The 19,661-nt window shown below is 54.4% G+C and overlaps 7 protein-coding genes across 7 annotated transcripts; 4 read left to right on the top strand and 3 right to left on the bottom strand.

The window, feature by feature from the left end:
* Window positions 1–1,398: 1,398 nt before the first annotated feature.
* BBA_07302 (GMP synthase) lies at window positions 1,399–2,323 on the top strand (the record flags this gene model as incomplete). Its single annotated transcript, XM_008602399.1, has 3 exons — window positions 1,399–1,633; window positions 1,726–1,952; window positions 2,018–2,323. The coding sequence occupies 3 exons, from the start codon at window positions 1,399–1,401 to the stop codon at window positions 2,321–2,323; spliced, it is 768 nt and encodes a 255-aa protein (XP_008600621.1).
* Window positions 2,324–3,582: 1,259 nt separating this feature from the next.
* BBA_07301 (aldehyde dehydrogenase (NAD) family protein) lies at window positions 3,583–5,193 on the top strand (the record flags this gene model as incomplete). Its single annotated transcript, XM_008602398.1, has 4 exons — window positions 3,583–3,972; window positions 4,096–4,568; window positions 4,620–5,031; window positions 5,083–5,193. The coding sequence occupies 4 exons, from the start codon at window positions 3,583–3,585 to the stop codon at window positions 5,191–5,193; spliced, it is 1,386 nt and encodes a 461-aa protein (XP_008600620.1).
* Window positions 5,194–5,367: 174 nt separating this feature from the next.
* On the bottom strand, window positions 5,368–7,095 carry BBA_07300 (C6 transcription factor; the record flags this gene model as incomplete). Its single annotated transcript, XM_008602397.1, has 1 exon — window positions 5,368–7,095. One exon carries the CDS (start codon window positions 7,093–7,095, stop codon window positions 5,368–5,370), a length of 1,728 nt encoding a protein of 575 aa, XP_008600619.1.
* Window positions 7,096–8,982: 1,887 nt separating this feature from the next.
* On the bottom strand, window positions 8,983–11,234 carry BBA_07299 (non-hemolytic phospholipase C precursor; the record flags this gene model as incomplete). Its single annotated transcript, XM_008602396.1, has 6 exons — window positions 8,983–9,618; window positions 9,665–9,972; window positions 10,020–10,406; window positions 10,487–10,893; window positions 10,966–11,048; window positions 11,115–11,234. The coding sequence occupies 6 exons, from the start codon at window positions 11,232–11,234 to the stop codon at window positions 8,983–8,985; spliced, it is 1,941 nt and encodes a 646-aa protein (XP_008600618.1).
* A 2,422-nt stretch (window positions 11,235–13,656) lies between these two features.
* On the top strand, window positions 13,657–16,011 carry BBA_07298 (Multicopper oxidase family protein; the record flags this gene model as incomplete). The annotated part of the gene is made up of 8 exons (XM_008602395.1): window positions 13,657–14,047; window positions 14,102–14,224; window positions 14,271–14,379; window positions 14,427–14,625; window positions 14,669–14,820; window positions 14,866–15,084; window positions 15,125–15,584; window positions 15,685–16,011. The coding sequence occupies 8 exons, from the start codon at window positions 13,657–13,659 to the stop codon at window positions 16,009–16,011; spliced, it is 1,980 nt and encodes a 659-aa protein (XP_008600617.1).
* A 374-nt stretch (window positions 16,012–16,385) lies between these two features.
* Window positions 16,386–17,230, bottom strand: BBA_07297 (oxidoreductase, short-chain dehydrogenase/reductase; the record flags this gene model as incomplete). Its single annotated transcript, XM_008602394.1, has 2 exons — window positions 16,386–16,569; window positions 16,659–17,230. The coding sequence occupies 2 exons, from the start codon at window positions 17,228–17,230 to the stop codon at window positions 16,386–16,388; spliced, it is 756 nt and encodes a 251-aa protein (XP_008600616.1).
* An 873-nt stretch (window positions 17,231–18,103) lies between these two features.
* BBA_07296 (peptidase family S58) lies at window positions 18,104–19,330 on the top strand (the record flags this gene model as incomplete). The annotated part of the gene is made up of 1 exon (XM_008602393.1): window positions 18,104–19,330. One exon carries the CDS (start codon window positions 18,104–18,106, stop codon window positions 19,328–19,330), a length of 1,227 nt encoding a protein of 408 aa, XP_008600615.1.
* Window positions 19,331–19,661: the final 331 nt, after the last annotated feature.

The raw sequence follows: 19,661 nt of genomic DNA, 5'->3' as shown, positions 1-19,661 counted from the left end.
CATCATAACCATGAGCGGACAGCCGCACTAGAACAAGGGGGCACCCCGCGCCGGGGAGACGCTGCCGACTTTTTTCATTGACTAACAGAAACCTAGCTGGTTCATGTAAAATATTTAAAAAGCCTCTGCTGAGTTTTGGGGGCTGAGACACAGCCTGAGCATGGCATTGATGAGCACGCAAGTCATGAAGTGGTGGCCCACAGGAAACTCAAAAAAAGTTTCCATGCTCTGCAGATTTCAACAGCCGTCAAGGTCACGGGCCATTCATTACCCTCTTTTCCCCAGTAACTTGGGCAGCGCCACCTGTTTTTCGGCAGCTACCGGTGGGCAAGGTATCCAAATACTGAAATACACCAGAAAAGGCAGTATTTTTTTTAAGCTTTTCAGTATCCGCAGCTTCCAGAACAAAAACCGAGTTGCTCCGAAAAGTACTGATACAGCGCCTGAATTCGCGAGCTGAGGAAAATTATCTCATCATGAGGGCCCTTACCACCCCACTCAGGGTCCTAGCAGCAATAAGATGTGCTAGTTAAGATGGCAGAATCACTGAAAAAAAAAATCAAGACGAAACCCGGCCGTCCGCCGGGACCGGAGCGCGGCGTTGGCGGGGACTTTTCTACGGACCCAGGGACAACTTGAACCAACCCGACCTAGCCCGTTCGCTACACGGACAAGCAGACACACACTTCACGCGGTGGAGAGAGAGAAAGAGAGCTTGACAGAGACCCAGGGATCCAATCAGGAGGTGCAAGGCGTGGACATGGGGTTTCCATCAGGTCACAGATATGTACGTCGCCGTTATGGAGGAGGGAAAATTCTCTGCCCATCAAGGACCACCAAAAACCAACCCCGCCCCTTCTTCCTCCTTCTCCTCCCGTGCTCCCCTCGTAGCTCCGCAGAACCAAGGAGGTATCGGGAGAGGGCAGCGCGTAGCCGCAGGCGGGCAGAGTGAGATTACGACCACGGAGAAGAACATGGGTCCTGGGTCATGGGATCCCACACGTTGACGTAGTGAGGCATTGTTGGAGAAGAAAAGAGACCCTGTAGCCCCAGAAAGGGGAGTCGAGAGGAGAGAGGGGGCAGGAGGAACGGGCAGCGGAGAGCTCGCGTGGGTTGGCTGGTGGTGCTTTTTTTCTTTTCGTTCCCTTCCCTTCTTTCTTTCTCGCTCTCGATTCTTGTTGTGGGAGAGTGATTTTCCCCCTCTTTGTTTCCATCCGGGCAGAACTTTTTTTTGTTTCAAGTATTCTTTCCTGTAACGCCTCGCTCTGCGCTTGACCGTTTTTGCTCCCACATGCAGAAAACTTTTTGGCCGCAGAGAGAATAACGAAACACACACACACACACACACGCACGCAGACCTACATTTTGACCCGTTGCCAAAACCTAGTATTGCTTGCCATGGCCAACAACAAGTTTCGTCTCGCCGTGCTCGAGTGCGATGTCCCCTTCCCGGGCGTAGTCGAACTCCGGGGCTCCTACGGGGACATGTTCCGCGACCTGCTCGCCGAGGGCATGCGCGGGCTGCCCGGCGCCGACGCGCAGACGGAGCTCGTGGTGAGCAAGTGGGATGTCGTCAGCGCGCATGTGTACCCAGTGTTTGAAGATTTTGACGGGTTGATGATTTCCGGAAGCAGTTGAGTCGGCCCTTGTTCCCCTTACCCCCCCTGTTGGCCCTCCCCTCCGCCTTGACGGGTTGACAAGAGGCAAAACGAGCTGACCGGACAGAGCACACGGCGTTTGAGAATAAGCCATGGATCGTGGCGCTCATCGACTACCTCTCAGACTTTTTTAAAAACTCGCGCAAGCCCGTCGTGGGCATCTGCTTCGGACACCAGATTATCGCGCGCACGCTCGGCGGTCGCGTCGAGGTCAGCCCAGGCGGGTGGGAGAATTCGGTGACGCGAATCGACCTAAACGCCACGGGCCAACAGTTTTTCGGCGTACCGTCTATTGTAAGCATTCTCATTTTTCTTCTTTCTTTACCCAAGTCTTGCGCTGACAATGCCCCCTCTCCTAGCACATGCATCAGACACACCGCGACGCCGTCACGGTGTTGTCGCCTGGCGTCGATAGCATCGGCGGCTCCGCGCGCTGCGGCGTCCACGGCATGTACAGGCCCGGCCGCATCCTGTCGTTCCAGGGCCATCCCGAGTTTGACGAAGAGACCATGACGCTCATCCTCAAGGGGCGGTACTCGATTGGCGTCTTCTCCGAGGACATGTACCGCGATGGCATGAGCCGCGTGGCATGGCCGCACTGCGGCAAGATGCTGGCGACTAAAGTCTGCGGATTCCTGCTTGATGCGAAGCGTGCTGCGTCGTAGAGGAAGGGAGGGCAAAATAGTTTTCCCGCGCGCGGGGGGGGGGGGATATGATGATGGTTGATATTTTGATATTTGTTGTGTTATTGCATGAAAGCGATGAGTTTACTAGCATTCAAGAAGAACAGAAAAAAAAGGGCCTAGGCGTCTTTAAAACAATTAAAAAAAAAGACAATAAAACACATGTACAAGTTACCTTTCGTTACTTCCGCCGGACCTTTTCTTCCCCATGAAAAAAGATAAGAAACGCCGCCCAACCTTGCTGCTTCCGCCGCGCATGAGTGGGCGGACGGGGTCTGCCCTAGCGAAGCCCGAGATAAGTAAAAAGCGTCTGATTGGTAGCTGAGAATGCGTTACGAAATGAGATGAAAAAGCACCAAGTAAAAGCCGGGGAAAGAAAGCTGGAGTAATGGGGTAAAATTTGGGGGTAAACAAATATTTAATTAATGCCTGGCCCAAAGTTTTGCGTCACTCCGTATTTAAATACCGCGCGGTCTTGCAGACTGTGCGGTGATGGGTGGCAGCGAGGACGAGAGGGTACGCTGTGAGTATCTGGAGCATGAATAAACCACAGAAACAGGCGTTGTCAACACAAAACGGCCGTTTAACTATACATAAAAGGATGTTTGTGACTAAAAAAGGCCATTTGTTCCCTAAAAAGAAATGTTCTACTATAGAGTCTAAAGTGCACATGCCCTGGTGCTGCTTTGCCTGCATCCGTGTCAAACTGGATTTGAACATGAATCTCAGAACTTGAATTAGCCTGGCTTTGGGGGAGAGACAAACCAACTGCGCCAAAACGATGCCCCGTACCAAGTATACACCACCAACAAGAAGAATGTCTGCGGGTTCTCTACCTGCTTCCACGTTGGAGAAGGGAATAGCAAACATGCTCATAAGAGCAACTCGTAGATTCATCACGTGGAAAAAAAAAAAAACTAAATATAGTCTCACATCATAACCAAGGTAGCAGCCCGTATAGTCGTACCGCCAGCGCGGTTCCAAAAAAACGTGGAGAAGAAGCCCTTCCCGCCGTCCGTCCGCCGTCCGTCCCACAGCGGCGGCTCGCGGCACCGGTGCGCCTGCCGACCATTGCTCACCTAAACCAACCTACACCAAATTATATATTCCTCTCTTCCTTTTACTCTTCCCTCTCTTTCTCCTTCTCTCTCTCTCTCTCCCTCTTTCTCTCATCCTCCCCCATTTACATCCTTTAATTTTTCCGCCATCCCCACTACACAGCCCCCCCGCCCCCCCAAAACATGTCCATCACCACCATCTCGCCCTCCACGGGCCTCCCCATCTTCACCCATCCCGGCATCTCCTCCCCTGCCGCCCTCCTCTCCGCCGCGTCCGCCTCCTTCGCCAGCTACCGCAGAACCACGCTCGCCCAGCGCAAAACCTGGATCGTCGCCGCGCTCGACTACCTCGCGGGCATCAAGGCGACGCTGGAGGAGGAGCTCACGGCGCAGATGGGACGGCCCGCGGCGTTTGCGGGCACCGAGATTGAGACGATGCGGAAGCGGGCTGATTATATGCTGGAGAGGGCCGAGGAGGCGCTGGGGGACATAAGAGGGCAGGAGGAAGAGGGTTTCAAGAGGTGGACGAGCCAGGAGCCGGTAGGACCGGTCCTGATTGTTTCGGCGTGGAATGTAAGTATATGGACGTCAGAACACTGTCAATATGCACGGGACTGGGGATTGAGTCATGAATCATATTGCTCAGATGCATGGAAGTAAAACTCGACAAATTATCAACGCTAACAAAAAAAAAAGTTTCCATATCTCATCACAATCAACACCATCGTTCCCGCCCTCCTCGCTGGCTGCCCCGTGCTCCTCAAGCCCTCGCCGCAGACGCCACTCGTTGGTGAACGCTTCCTCGAGGCCTTTACCGCCGCCGGCCTGCCCGCAGGCGTCTTCCAGGTCCTCCACACCGGCAGCGCCGACATCGTGCAGCAGGCCGCGCGGCACCCTGCCGTGGCGCAGGTCTGCTTTACGGGGTCCACGGCCGGCGGCCTGGCGATGAAGAGGGCCACCGTCGACCGCGTCGTCGGGCTGAACCTGGAGCTCGGCGGCAAAGACCCCGCGTACGTCCGCGCAGATGCACATCTCAAGTGGACGGCGGCCAACATTGTTGACGGCGCCGTCTTTAACTCGGGACAGAGCTGCTGCGCGGTGGAGAGGGTGTACGTGCACGAGGACGTGCATGATGCGTTTGTGGCGGAGCTGCAGAAAGAGTTGCAAGGGTGAGTCTCTACTAGATGGTGACGGAGCTAACCAAGGCTGATGGGGATTAGATATAAACTCGGAGACCCGGCGGACAAGGCTACGACTGTTGGCCCTGTGATTTCCGCGGCAGCAGTCAAGGCCATCACCGCACAAGTCGATGACGCCCTAAGCAAGGGCGCTGTAGACGCGACGCCTGCCAACGCCTCGTTCCAGACTCTGCCGTCTCGCGGCAGCTACATCGCCCCTCGAATTCTCACCAATGTCAACCACTCCATGGACGTCATGACAGTCGAGACATTTGGGCCCATCATCCCCGTCATGAAGGTAAGCAGTGACGACGAGGCGGTGGCGCTGATGAATGACAGTGAGTACGGCCTGACGGCGAGCATCTGGACGAGGGACGTGGCGCAGGGCGAGGAGATTGGCGAGCAGGTCGAGGCGGGCACCTTGTTCGTGAATCGCTGCGACTGCCCAAATCCGGTACGTTGAAGCGTGCAGAGTCGCAGCACGCACATGCTAACTTGCTGACAGGATCTTGCGTGGGTGGGTTGGAAGAATTCAGGCCTGGGCTGCACCCTGGGGCCTCGTGGGTTTGATGCATTCGTCAAGCTGCGCAGCCACCATGTACGCCTCACACACTGATAGTTCCATACGTGTAGACATGCCCGTATTCCCTCGTAGGCTCCAGCTTCATTGCAGTCACCGTGCTCCGCTAGATTGTGCTCATGGCGTATTACGGCCATGGCACTTGTCCCTCTGCCCTGCGACTACGTTGTAAGATGAGCAGTAATCATGCTAAATGAATCAATCGCCTCGTCAGGCAAAAGAGATCCACACTTGGCGCTCTTGCATCACCTCAGAGAGTTTCCAGGGGCTCACGTCCTCTGGGGCCTTGGTCCAGATGTGCTCCAGCAGGATCAGCGTCTCCTTCATGTTGCCGAGGCCAATGGTGCCGTGCATGGCCTGCAGGCGCTCCCTCAGGACCCGCTGGGCATCGGCATCGGTGGTGCAGGACCCAATGACGATGAGAGGCCAGCACAGGCTGGTGTTGATGCGCAGCGTCGCGGGGAACTGACCCAGCAGGGACAGGGCGTCGGCGACAGCGCCGGCCACGAGGTTTCGGTGGGCCGTGTTGCCGCCGCAGTGCTGGTGCGTGGTTCCGAGGATACTCCAGAGGTAGAGCAACACGCCCTGCTTGAAGACGAGGCCGGCCAGGCGCGAGTATGGGTTGACGGACATGTCGGGGAAAAAGGCCATGATTTGCGACTGGAGCATGCCAAAGGTGATGATGTCGTCGGCTTGCGGCGTCGGCTTCCCGTCCACACGGCTGGCAAGGATGCGGTGGCCGAGGTGGTAGACGTGAGGAATCAGCAAGAGGAGCTCGAGCCAGCAACCCGACAACTGACCGACGTAGCCTTTGGAGATGAGGCTGCGGGCAAGACCTTCGATTCGCGGGCTGAGCTCTGGGGGCGCGCGCTTGGGATCGGTGGACATGATGCTGGTGACGGTCATGTGGATGGCGAACTCGACAAGAAAGTCGGGCAGGTCATTTGGAATCTCCGACTTGGGTCGGGTCAGCAGCAGGTTGAGCATGGACTCGGAAGCACGCAGGTGGTCAAAGATGGTGCCATGGACATCGCCTCTGGCCACCTCTGTCAGACAGAGAACCAAGCTGCCGACGGTCAGAGCCAGCGTATTCTCCTCCTTGCCCGCGACGTACTCGCCGACAACGTTGCGAAACATGCGCAGTGAGTCGGTGTAGTAGTGGTGCGCGACCTCAGTGCCGAGGCAGCCGCCACCTCCCTCGGCAGACTGTCGATGAGAGGCGCTCTGAGCGAGGAGCAGCTGGAGGACGAGCGGATTGGCAAAGGCCAGGGGGACGAGCTTGGAGATGAAGGGATTGACGTCGGTGGAGCCGTTGCCCATGCTGTTGGCGGTGCGAGTGAGGTAGTAGCTGAGCAAGTCCGAAGATTCGCGTCCGTGGTCGGGGAGTAGCGAGAGCGGGGACAGCGTGAGGAGCGAGGACGGGTCGGCGGCGGCGGTTGCAGCGCTGAGGCTCATGGTGGAAATTGTGAGGGCCCTCGCGTCGGAGAACATGTCGGGAAAGAGTTCAGCGGCGTGGGAGGGGACCGGCGACACGGGCATGATTGGCGAGGAAGTGTCGCGGACGATTTCGGCGTCGACGGGCTCAGCAGCGATCATGTCCAGGTCGGTGTGAGCATGGCTGCTCCCCGAGGAGGAACGCGAATGCGCGCGGTCGCTCGCCGTCGAGTCCCGAAGGGCGGCGGCGGCGGCGGCCATGTCGAAATCCTTGTCCGTGAGAGAGCTGGCCCGTGGCTTGTTTGCAGCCGGCTTCGAGATGGCTGCCGAAGAGGGATTCTTGCCGCGCGTCTGCAGCGTATTGTTGTTCTCGGTCGGCCAGGTGCACTCAAGATGATTCCGTCGACAGCCGCTGCAAAGAGGCTTCTCCTCGTTGCACTTCTTCTTGCGACGGCGGCACGTGAAGCAGCCGGTGCGGCTGCGAATGATGGGCATGGCGCGCATGGTGGAAGCGGAGGCGGAAGGGCGGGAGTCGGGCGTGGTTTGGAGGGCAGCTCTACGGGTTGGGTATGACGCCGCAGCCAGAGGGGCATGTGTTAGCAACGCATTTCTTGGGAGATGTGTGTTGAAGAGCCGTTGATGGTTTTGAGTATAAAAAGTGTGTGACAGAGGAAAAAGGAAAAGAAGGAGTTATGGAAGCCTTGGAAGATGGGGGAAGATGGAGCTGGGCAGCGGGAGAAGGAAAAGAAGCGGGGAAGATTATGCCAGGTGCAGCGGCCACATCTTTTTTAGTGGTCAAGAGGCGTTTTTGGTCAAATTAGGCGATTAGTAGAAGACGTTTTTAATGCATTTTTAGACATATTTAAGGCCTCGCGCCAACAGTTTAGTGGGTTTCTAGGCAATTCTTCAGCGCCCCTGCCCCATATGGTCCCTTGTTAGGTAGCAGTGGCGTGTGTACTTGGCAGGGCGTGTGCGTTTGACACTGACTTGACTGACATGAGGCTGAGCTGCAGATGTAGATTGTAACAGGCAGAGAAAAAGGTTCAACGAGAAAGCCGAGTCACAAAGCAAGGTGTAGATGGAGAGAAGGTGACAAATAAATTGGTTCAGGTCATCAGTCCGAACGGTAATCAACGACGTCGACAACATCGCTCACGGGCCTATATCAAACCTCCAGCATCAATACCTAGGTAAATTACTGATAGTAGCAGGTAAGGCGAGCAGGGGTATTTAGTAGGTAGGCCGATGGTGCTGCAAAGGGCATCAAACAGGCGAGAAACAATCCGCCCCTGTAAACAGTTTACTTCCTCATTTGTTAATTTAGCCGTCACACCCAATAGAAACATGCCTATCCCACCTCTCATCAGCCGTTTCCTAATCATGGCAATAGAGTTCATCGAGGGGTTACCCTTCTCCGCCGCAGTGGTCGACCCGGTTGTCGGCATCGGTTCAATGGCGGCCGACGACAATGAATGGGGCTGCTCAAACCGGGCATTCCGATTAATAAACTGACATTACACAACCCCTAGATTCAGAGTTCGCATCTCAATCGCCGAATGCTTCAAGCATGCAAAGCTTATTTCCCCCGGGCTGCAGCATCTATAGTTACAAGCAAAAGCAATATTTCATCTTGCATCTGGTGAGTTGAATCTAGGGAAAAAATCATAGATCACGGGATGGACTCGAGATACCAAAAAAAAACGTGGCAGCGCGCACCGAAGTTTAGCGTCATCAGCCCCAGGTCCCCCAGTTTCCAGCGCGGTTCCATCTGTGATTGGGTCACGCTCGTTAGACTCAACTCCGAAGCCCCTCGGCATTTTACACCTGTCGCTGTCTAGCCATGCCTGATGGCAAGTTTCATCCCTACCATGCGGCCGCGCATCGTGGTCCAGATGCCTGATCAACTCGTTCAACTAGTCATGATCCCAGTCCCACGCATCGCATCGATCGTCTTGCCGAGACACGACAAGACTACCCGTTTGCCGTCCTCCCTGGACCCATCATCAGCTCCTGGGCAGGCAACAAGCAACATGACCCAGCGTGACAAGTCTGCTCAGCTGTACCTGACAAAAAAAGTATAAAACATGTATGCATGCTATGCTAATGCTATATATATATATATATATATATATATACACCGAATCTAATAATAAGAGGACGCCATGTACAGCTCATCCAGGTTGCGTTAAGCCTGGCAATGTGTGCAAAGTTCAGCCTGCTCCCCTCCAATAGCGCCCAGCAGTCTCGAAAATGAGACTCAAATTATACAATCATGTCATCCGTGCCGTCGCTGATTGCGTCTTCAAACTGGGACGTGGCATGAATAGCCAAGTTCGTGTATCCCGCCGCTCCGAAAAACGAGTCATCGCACTGCCCCAGGAGAGCCTCGTATTACGACTTGTACGAGACTGAGTATGCTGTAAACTGGGTACCATAGCCGCTCCAATCAACTTCACGCTTCACGTTTCTCTTCTGTGACCTCGCCTCGACCGTCACCGCGTTCTTTCCATCCCCAGCGTGTAGCGTGTATGCAATTGCGTCTGCATGGTAATTGATGGTAAAAGTCTGAGCTTCGCTCCTGTCTGACGTCAATCTGCCCTTCGATCCAATGTACTTTTTGTCCTTGGCCGACTGCAGATAAAATTCCTTGCCATAGTCGGCCAAGCTGTGCAGAATCCAGCGCTGCTCAATCTTGTCGTGCTTGCTGTTGCCAGGGCTGATGCCGACGCTTCTGTCCAGGTTGGCCAGCGCAAAGTCGCCAGCCTGAAACACAACGTACCGGCCCTCGGTCAGCTGACCACGCAGAGTCTTGAAGCCATCTTCCACCAGTGACGCCATTTCTTGCTTAGCATTGTCCTGGCCATACGGGATAGGAGGTCGATTGCCAATCGCGTGCTCCTGTAGGCACCTAGCTGGCCCAACCCATGGGCCCGACAACGAACCGAGGGTCAAATTACCGTCCCACGGCTTGTCCGGGTCTGTTTCGGGCATACGAACAGAGGCAATAGGTGGAACAGAGTAGTCGGTCTAAGGGGTTAGTCTAGTCCGTTGGCATATCAATAGCATCACTCACATGGCCAAAGTCAAACGCATTCACCAGGTTAGACATGTGCTTACGTCGCCAAGGTGTAATATTCGGCGTCTCCACGTCATATCCATTTGCTTGGGCCCAGGCTTCGATGAACATGATGTCCGACGTGTGGTCCGACGGCTCTGTAAATACGTTACCACCTCGCGTCCAGGGCGAGATAATGTAACGCGGTGCCCGCCAGCCCGGCCCAACGGGGCTCTCGCCACCGAGCGACTCAACATTGAGCCATTCGCCAGGGGTGTCCTTGGGTGCGACCATGGGCACGACATGGTCCATCCAGCCGCCTTGTTCTAGGGAGTGTTAGCGACAGTCGAAACAACTACAGATGGCGACGTACCGTCGTAGCTGACGATAAGAATCGTCTCATTGTAGGCAGGGCTGCCGGTGATGGCATCCACAACCCGCTTCTGAAGCCAGGCTCCGTCAACGGGCATATTGGGCGAGTGCTCAGCTAGTTCCTGCGGGCCAACAATGATGCTGACCTGGGGCAAGGTGCCGCGCGATGCGGCAGCATAAAATGCGTCGAGCCCAGGGTACGAGTTGCCCTTTTCTCGCAGGGCGGAGCCGTTAGCAGCCTTTTGATACTGTTCAAAGTACGCAAGCATGTTGTCCTCAAAGTTGTCAAAGTCTTGCCAGACTTGCCACGAGACGCCAGCATCCTCGAGGTATTCTGGAAACGTCTTCCAGACAAAAGGGAAGCAATTGATTTTAGGTTGTTCGCAACCTAGCAAGTTAGAGAGTTTGCTCTACACATAGTCGCACCCACTCTTGGGCTACCTAGATCCTCAATCCTAATGCACTTACCAGGGGTAGCAGAGTTATCGATGATAAGACCGCCCTCACCATCCGGATTGGTAGGCGACCCGGGGATGTTGATGGAGCCGCTCATCCACATGATGCGGTTGGGATCAGTAGCGGCCAAGACACTCTGGGTGTTCATGTCGAGCAAAGTCCAGCCCTCGGCGATGTCAAAATGGGTGGCCAGGTCCTGGCGTTTGAAGTAGCCCATGGCGTAACCACCATCATCAGTGTTCCATGCTTCGGCCTGTGTCCACTGGTTGCCGAGGCCACCATTGTAAGCCTTGTGCATGGCATACCAGCCATTGTCACCACCACCCATACACTGGGTCGAATCTTCCCACTCGCCGCCGAGATAGTTGATGTGCCAGGGCTTCAACGTGTGTGTGCCATTTTGAGCGTTTGTCATTTGTCTAGACGCAACACCGTAAGTCGGAGCTGTTTTCACAGATGTGAGGGTGGAGCTTTTTACGCCTAACACTTACTGCTCAAAGACTGTGTAGCCATCGTCATTGACCTGAACATTGGGATCGCCGAAGCCTCGGACCCCAGCCATTGTGCCAAAATACTACAGACAATTAGCGATACGCCGCTATGGACGAAACTTCATAGAGGCGCAGGAGAAATGACAAACGTGATCAAAGGCGCGATTCTCTTGCATGAAGAGAACAATGTGCTTGACATCGGTGAGCGAGGCGGCTCGAACAACTGCAACCGCTAGAGTTGCCCACAAGGGAGTGTTGGTTGGCTTCATAATGAGGAGCGTGTGCACGAATGAATGGACCAGTCGAGTGACTGCAGCGAAAAAAACACAAAGCAGACGTCGAAAGAATACAGTGACAGCCTAGACCGAGGAAACTGATACTGGGGAAAAGCGCGTTTATATCTGGGGCCTTTTGGCCTGCCTGCCTAATTCGGGTGTTCAGTAGACCGGGATCAGCTCCAGAGGAATGAGATCATGGGCGAAAGGGTTACTCGAAACGTTCCAGGCAGGCGAGAGACAGGAAACCAGCAACAAGCAACACGTAGGGCTAAGATGGCTCAATGGCGAGCGTGGCATTGGTTAGCTACCATGTGGAGTGCGAAACCGAGGGTCAGGGGCGTTAGTGTGGATCAGAGGTACTAGTTATTCAGCGACGAATGGAGAGCGAGGGAATGGGCGAGAGTCGCGAGGCCGGATAGATGTTGCCGTGAGAAAGCGGAGCGAGAATATCGAACCTGTTGTCTCTGTTCGCAGTCGTGAATAGTTAGTGTGGAATTGTCAAGCAGGGCCGTATCGCGTTGGACTAGGGGCGATATTGGATGGAGGGGCGGCCTAGAGCGAGTTGGATGGCGCCTTGGCAATGCTGCATGGAAAAACAGATCCTCTACTCCGTACCAGTATTTTGGATAGCTGGTAGGCGTGATTCGAGGGCGCCGCTATGTGGATGAGGGATGACGGACGGCAAAGCGAGCGTGGGGGTGTGGTAACTAGTTGGCTCGGTGTAATTTCCGTGTCTCGCCGCTTTGTCGTAGCGTGCAGCTGGAGGCGGCAGCAAAAAGAAAGCGATGCTGCAAGGGACTGAATATGATGGGTGCAGGAGGCGTTTGAAGTATAAAAAGAGAGTGACATATGATACTGCGGTTGATGCGGATGATGCAGGACAGCGATGGACATTATGCAATCGGAGAGGTGCGAGAAGTGGTTCACAGACAGTGCGAAGAATACAGTGACGAGGGGCAACCTGAGGACAATGCGATCGAGTAGTTGGAGGACTGATTGAAAGAAACCCCGCATAGTTCTTCTTGGCATCACGCCGCGAATCTTGGGTAATCTCTAATAAACAGAGGTAGAAGAAGTCTGCCAGATTTTCTTGTTAGACGAGATGCCTCTTTGCACAATTCGCCCTACTGCCAGGCACGATAAGCACAATGGTCCGCACCGTGGTCAGCAGAACGGGCTGGCCACGATTCCATACAACACTACAACAGAGACAAGTTGGCGGTAAACATAAAGTTGAAGGTTACAGTACGTATAATTCTTTGCGCCAGAAAGGACTCATTGCCCAGTTTGTGAGCTGTTTAACGCCTCCCTTTTGCCTTTGGCTCCACGCCGTATCCATACAGTCCAATGATGTTTACCAGCTGCCCGTTTGCCTGTTCAGGATATGACCGGCGCCAGAGCATAGTGCAGGTGGGCAGTAGGCCAATCGTCTGGGCGTTGCAGGAATTAATCTCATTTATACGAGAGGCTGCGACTCAGATAGCCGAGCACATCTGCTCGTGTAACTATGAAACATAGTTACTGTGAAAGTATGGCTGATACGGGTCGAATCCATTCCAGCCAGGCATGTGATGATCTAGGATGTAAGTCGCGTAAAGGAGTGTTGACGATCAAAGCTTGAAATGCCAGTTGAGTTGTCTCTGGTTCGAAAACTTTATTTACCCTCGCGAACTACCATAATTGGCGAGCCATGGCGAACCATGATACGTATACGGAGTTGATAGTATCGAGGACATGCCAAATTGGGTTAGCCCACTGACTGAGGTTGCCACTTCATTGATAATCACAAGATAACAAAACGACTCAGTCTTTTGAATTTTTCTATCAGCAGTCGGTGCCTTCGGATCTCTGCTCATCACTTGCTCAAAAGACCAAATGTCCATTTTGTCCTTGCCCCTGTGCCCCTGCATGGCCCGGCGCCGTCCCCCGTTAGCCGTGCGCCTCCCCGCATGACCCCGCTAGAGGACCGCTAGAGGCAATTCATTTAGCGTGTTGCAGCCCGCCCCGGCCACTGTAACCAATCATTTGATCACTGTAGTCACTAATTGCGTGCAACTTTCATCAACCACAGCACACGACTGGCTTCCCTTTTCGCCATTAGCTTCTAGTGAGCTAGGGGAACCTTTGAAGTTACATCACCGTTGCCTTGCTTCGTGCTAGTTGCTTCTCCCATCAAGTCCATCCTCATCAAACTTATCTGCCTTTGTCCGACCACGACTCGCCCCGTGCCGCCACTTTCCGTCTTCCGCCTTATCCAAAGTACAACCGATGCGCGCAGCCTTGGCCTCGCGCCCGAACTGAGCCCCTGGCCAGCTGCTGGCCTGATGATTGCCCACAGTCGCTTGCCCGCCTAGCAAGGTAGCTCGAACTTATAGAGGCACCGCCATCGTTGACGTGTTGATACAACGACGGCATGGCCTCCATTCAATCTGGACCTGAGCGAACGCGCGCTCGTCGATGGCTGCCATCTATCGCTCTCGGCAGCGGCCTGTTTACCATCGCGCTCTCGCTATCGATGCTTTACGTCTTTAGTCGCTACTCTTCCGACCATCGTGTTGCTGCCCCTACAGACCACCAGGAACCGGGCACAGCACCGACAACTACACACGTCGACAACTTTACTCCCATACCTACTCCGACACCGACCCCAGTCATCCTCCCCGACCCGGCCCAGGAAACAGGCTTTGTGCTAAATCCCCAAGATCACAATGCCAGAGCCCCCAAGACGCTTCGTATCACATGGAATGTCACTCGCGAGTTGCGACAACCAGATGGTGTTGAGAAGCAGGTATACCTCATAAATGGTGCGCAGCATATTTTCTGGCTTCAGTCCAAATAATGCTGACAAGACAATCTAGGCCAATTCCCAGGTCCCGTCATCGAAGCACGCCCCGGCGACGAACTCGAAATCAACGTATTTAACCACATCGACTCCAATGCCGATGGAGTTGCTGTTCACTGGCATGGCTTGTTAATGAATGGTAACTCACACCATCAGATGTCTATATCCTTTGCTAATCTGCTCAGGCGCAAACGCCATGGACGGTGTTGTCGGCGTCACTCAATGCGCCATTGCCCAGAATAACAACTACACATACCGCTTCACACTAGACGAGAAGCAGCACGGTACATATTGGTAAGTCTTGTCCCACAAACCATACTGCGTGTGTTCTGACCAGGCAGGTACCATGCCCATTCACACCTCCAGAGAGCCGACGGCCTCTACGGTGGCATCGTCATACACAGGCCGGCCGATGAAAAGACCGACCTAGTTAAATATAATTACCAACAAGAAAAGCTGCTCCTCGTTGGGGACTGGTATCACTGGCCGGCCACTAGAGTTCTTGAATGGTTTGACAAGGCAGACCACTTTGGATACGAGGTATGTCGCCGCACACGCTCATCAGAATTAAGCTAATTTGTAGCCTGCCCCCGATTCGCTCCTTGTCAACGGCATTGGAGCCTACAACTGCTCCAAGGCTGTCGCTGCCCGCGTCGTTAACTGCACCATGCTTCAGAAGCCCAATATTCGCCTGCCAGACGGCGATCGCGTGCGTCTCCGCGTAGTCAACACCGGGTAGGTTTGCACCTGGCTTATCTAGCAGCCCTCTAACATTTTCAGTGCTTCCGCCGGATTCTCCATGCGCTTTGATTATGGCACGGTGGAACCTCTTGCCGTCGATGGCCACGGTCTATTAGACAATTCCACCTCTGCCGCTGGCGGCTTTGGCATCTTGTACCCTGGCGAGCGTCTCGATGTAGTCCTAGACAAGACCACAACGCCAAAAGCTGACCGAGACGAGGCTTCAAGCAACATGTTAACAATTGAGCTTGACGATGGGTAAGAAGCATGCTAATCGTATGGGAGTCCACACTAATAGAAACAGCAACATGCCACTGAAAAATTACGCCCTCACCCGCATTCAGTCATTCCCTATGGACGACATGAAGGCGACGGCGAAGCGAACACTGAAACGGCGCAATGATGCGGTGGATATGCTGTCGCTAGCCGACGTCAACGGCATTGCGCTGTCAGACAAGGCCGCCGCCGCCACCGAGCCGGCCGAAACCGCCGTCTATTACACAACCATCAAGAACCGTGCCACCCACGAGAACAGACCTGCTGGCCTGTTTAATCATTCGTCCTGGATCGTCAAGGATGCCTTTGCGCCGCCTCTTCTAGCGGTCGACGAAGGTCGTTGGGCAGATCTGGCCAAGGAGCCTAGCCCACTGCAGAACTTTACAGTTTCGGCGTTTGAAACCAGCGCAGCGGGTGCCCCGACGCGATGGATGGATTTGGTTGTCAACAACTTGGACGACAAGGGGCACCCTTTTCACTTGGTAAGTCTAGAGTTTCATCTCATCGTTCTCAGGCCCCGGTACTCCACTGAGTCACATCACCTCGAAGTCCACAGCTTGAATCGCCGCTTACATTTCACAGCATGGGCACTCGTTCTACGTGCTAGTTACACACAAAGGCCGCAAAGGCGAGCAGGGCACCTACAATCCGTTTGATCCCGAGTCCAAGCACGACGACTACCCGCGTACGCCCTTTAACCACCTGCTCAAAGACACCGTGTATATTCCCCGCATGGGACACGTCGTTTTGCGGCTGCCTCTGGTCAACAGTGGCCTATGGCTAGCCCATTGTCATGTACTCTGGCACGAAGCCGTTGGTATGAGTATGGTAGTTCGCGTGGGTGATGTCGATCAGGACGCTAGGCGAGCGGCGGGCGCGTTTTGTGCCAGTCAAAACACGGCTGTGTAATTCGTAATACAGTGTCACATGGGAATAGGAGAGAGACAAGAATGTACATATCTGTATATATTACAAACTCATACAAAAATGCCGTTTCTTGATGCGATGGAGGGACTCAAGATTGGTTACGACGCTGCAAACAAGTTCATGGTTGACCATCGAAAGCGTTCACCGTACAGCCAATATGATTCAATATAGGCTAGTGGCGCTTGATATTAGTTGACTTGATGATAACAGTGAGCGAGATTGTTTGCTGTCTGGCCTCTGACGCTGTCAAGATGAGCTGCTCCCGTTGCGTGCTACTCGAACCCCGTATGAACGTAAACGCAGTTTTTCTCTCGGCCATGACCAATTTGGTGATGCTACTTTCGTGGCAAACTTGCTTAGACACAACGACCTCCATCTACCTCAATATTGGTACCAGTCAAAAACTCGGCCTCATCACTCGCCAAGAAGCAACACGCATTGGCAACGTCGGCGGGCATGGACGGCCTTCCCAGAGGAATCGTAGACACAAACGCAGCGCGATTCTCCGGCGTATTCGGTTTTCCCAAAAACAAATGCGTCCTACGCATCATTCGCACCAAGTTAGAAAAGAAAAGAACTCTTTTTTGCCGTCATATATCCCGGTGCAGGCCCGGGCAAAAAGTACTTACATGGCTGTGAGTCCGACGACGGGGGAGACTGCATTGAACCGGATCTGCTTTGGGCCGTATTCCACAGCCAGTGATTTCGTGGCCGTGATGGCGGCGCCTTTGGAGGCGTTGTACCACGTCAGTCCCGGTCGTGGCCTGATTCCTGCAGTGGACGCAACCTGGATGAAGCAGCCGGGTCGGTTCTCTCGTAAAAAGTACGGCACGATGACGGACGACGACAGGTAGATGGACTTTACGTTGACATTCATGACAAGGTCAAAATCCGCATCCGTGACTTGCTCAGCGGGCTTGTTGGAGTATGTCGCGCCGGCATTGTTGACGATGATGTCGAGGCGGCCGTAGGTGGCGAGGGCCGTGGCAAGCAGCTTTTCCCAGTCGGGTCGCTGTGTCACGTCCGTCCTGGCAAAGGTGCAGTCGAACTCGGCGGCGACGGCGCTACCAATGTCCTCGGAGAGATCCGCAATGATGACTTTGCTGCCCTCCTTGGTAAACTTTTCCACGATGCCCTTGCCAAAGCCCGAAGCGCCGCCGGTAACGATGGCGACTTTGCCGTCCAGCCGTCCGGATGCCATTTAAAATTTTTTTTCTTTTCTTTTTGGGGTTTGAAGTCGGACGAGTCAATCGAGACGTATGTTTCAAGAGTTATAAAGGGTTACGGGAATGACTTATCGCGATGGCTGGCATGGAGTGTGTTCCTTGTCAGGAGGGGCTAATAAAGAACACATCGCGGGGTAATATTCGCCGCAATCAGGGGAGGAAGCCGCATAGCCGATGTCGCCTAAGCCATCAGCAATAGTATACTAGCCGTATGGCATACTGCAAACTGCCTAATATATCCTGCATGGCCATTAGTTGGGCACAAACTCATAGGATGACGACTCCTGCTTTCAAGATGCGGGTGCTGCCCTGCGACCATGTCGGGCTCAAAGTGGTGCACTAGGCTTTGCACGTATTGAATGTTGTGCAGAACTGCCTGGCGACCGGATCCCAGATTCAACATCACCACCGGACTGGGAGACATCTTGTCCGACATCTTGGGTGCCATGGAACTTCAGATATGGGTGGTAAAGCATCTACCTCTGAGCTCGGCTCAGCTGTGCCCGTCGTCCTGCGCGAGCTGTTAGACTGTCACAGAGGCAACTACGTAGCTCTTGTATTTCAAAGGTCTAACTATTAGATAAGCGGGTCCTCCTTTTTTTTTCGTTTTTTTTTAGATGCAGACAGACATGGACAACTTTCGTTTCATCTCCATCCACAACTCTCGGAAGGCGTTTCTGTAACTCGGAATTGAAGACCCGCAGACGGGGGCCGTAGGATAATGACTCGATTGTCTGCCGTGCGGGGTAGCTAGCGGAGCTCACATGAATATAAATAAGCATCGAGTATCCAGATTAGATGTTCACTCAACAGACATTCTCCCTCGGGTAGGAATCAAGGTTGTTGCAATGACTTCCACCACTAGCGCTCAGACAAATGCGAAGCGCGTCCGCCTTCGGGAGCTGATTCCCGAAATCAGGCTGGGCAAGTGGGAGCGCACTGGACCAAAAAATGGCATCACCGACGTCAAAGGGGTGCTCGTTCATACGGAATCAATTCACGACAAGGAAAAGGGGGTCAATACCGGTGTGACGACCATTGTGCCGCGCAAGGAGTGGATGGAACAGGCATGCTACGCTGGCATGTTCCGCTACAACGGCTGCGGCGAGCTCACTGGTAGTCATTGGCTCGATGATACGGGACTTTTGGGCAGCCCAATTGTGCTCAGCAATAGTTTTGCAGTTGGCGCTTGCCATACAGGCATTTACCAATACGGCGCACGGCACTACCGAAATCAGAGCGGCGACATTGACTGGTTCCTGATGCCGGTGGTTGGCGAGACATATGACGGCATGCTCAACGACCTCTCGCAGTTTGTGGTGACGCCGGAGCACGTCATCCGCGGAATTGAAAAGGCGTCTTCCGACCCGGTGCCCGAGGGCAACACTGGCGGAGGAACGGGCATGACCTGCCACGGCTTCAAGGCCGGCACCGGCACCTCGAGCCGCCTCGTGCCCGGCCTGGACCAGGACGGCAAGGAGACGGACTACACGGTCGCCGCGCTGGTGCAGGCCAACTACGGCCGTCTGTACTCGTTTACCGTCGCCGGCGCGCCCGTGGGCCGCATCCTGTGGGAGGAGCAGGGCCGCGAGGCGGCCGCCAAGAAGGCGCGCGACGAGTACGAAAAGGCAAAGAGCATCAAAGACGGCAGCATCATTGTCGTCATTGCGACCGACGCGCCGCTCAACCCGGTGCAGCTGCAGCGCCTCGCCCGCCGCGCCACCCGCGGCGTCTCCCGCGTCGGCGGCTACGGCAACACCAACAGCGGCGACATCTTCATGGCCTTTAGCACCGGCACCGTTGCGCCGGGCCAGTACGAATCGGGCGCCATTGAGCAGGCGCCGGACAGGGCGGAGCTGCTGCAGCACAAGGCCGTGGACGAGCGCAAAATGGACAGCCTGCTCGAGGCCGCGGGCGAGGCGACCGAGGAGGCCATTCTGAACGCGATTTGCATGGCGGAGACGCTGACGGGGTTTCGGGGCCGCACCGTGGAGGCGATGCCGCTGGAGAGGGTTAAGAATATCGTGCAGAGGCACATTGATCTCGAAAAGGAGCTCGCGGCGAAGCAGAATTAGTGATGTAGCAAGGGGGACTATTTGTTTTTTTTTTTTTTGTTTTTCTTTTTCACGGACAGGCGCGCCACAGCAGCAGCGCTCGCAGGAAACCTCTATTTAAGCAGAAATATGTTGAGCTTCATGAGCTACATGGCATCGAATTTTGAACAATCATACATCTACCATGACTTTTGTTGAGCCAGCATCAGACAGACACGTAGAGTTTTCATGCCCGTTAAGCTCTACCTAGCGATCCCACCCTGCAGATTCTAGGCCAATTCAGTCAAGCTCCATCAACAGAGCAATTGATTCAATTTCTGATGTTGCTGAATATCGAAAAGAACTAGCTACT

This window comes from Beauveria bassiana, assembly GCF_000280675.1.
Source record: "Beauveria bassiana ARSEF 2860 unplaced genomic scaffold BBA_S00024, whole genome shotgun sequence".
In the NCBI taxonomy this organism is placed as follows: domain Eukaryota; kingdom Fungi; phylum Ascomycota; class Sordariomycetes; order Hypocreales; family Cordycipitaceae; genus Beauveria; species Beauveria bassiana.
The sequence above is the reverse complement of the archived record's forward strand: the minus strand, read 5'-3'. Positions and strand labels throughout refer to the sequence as shown.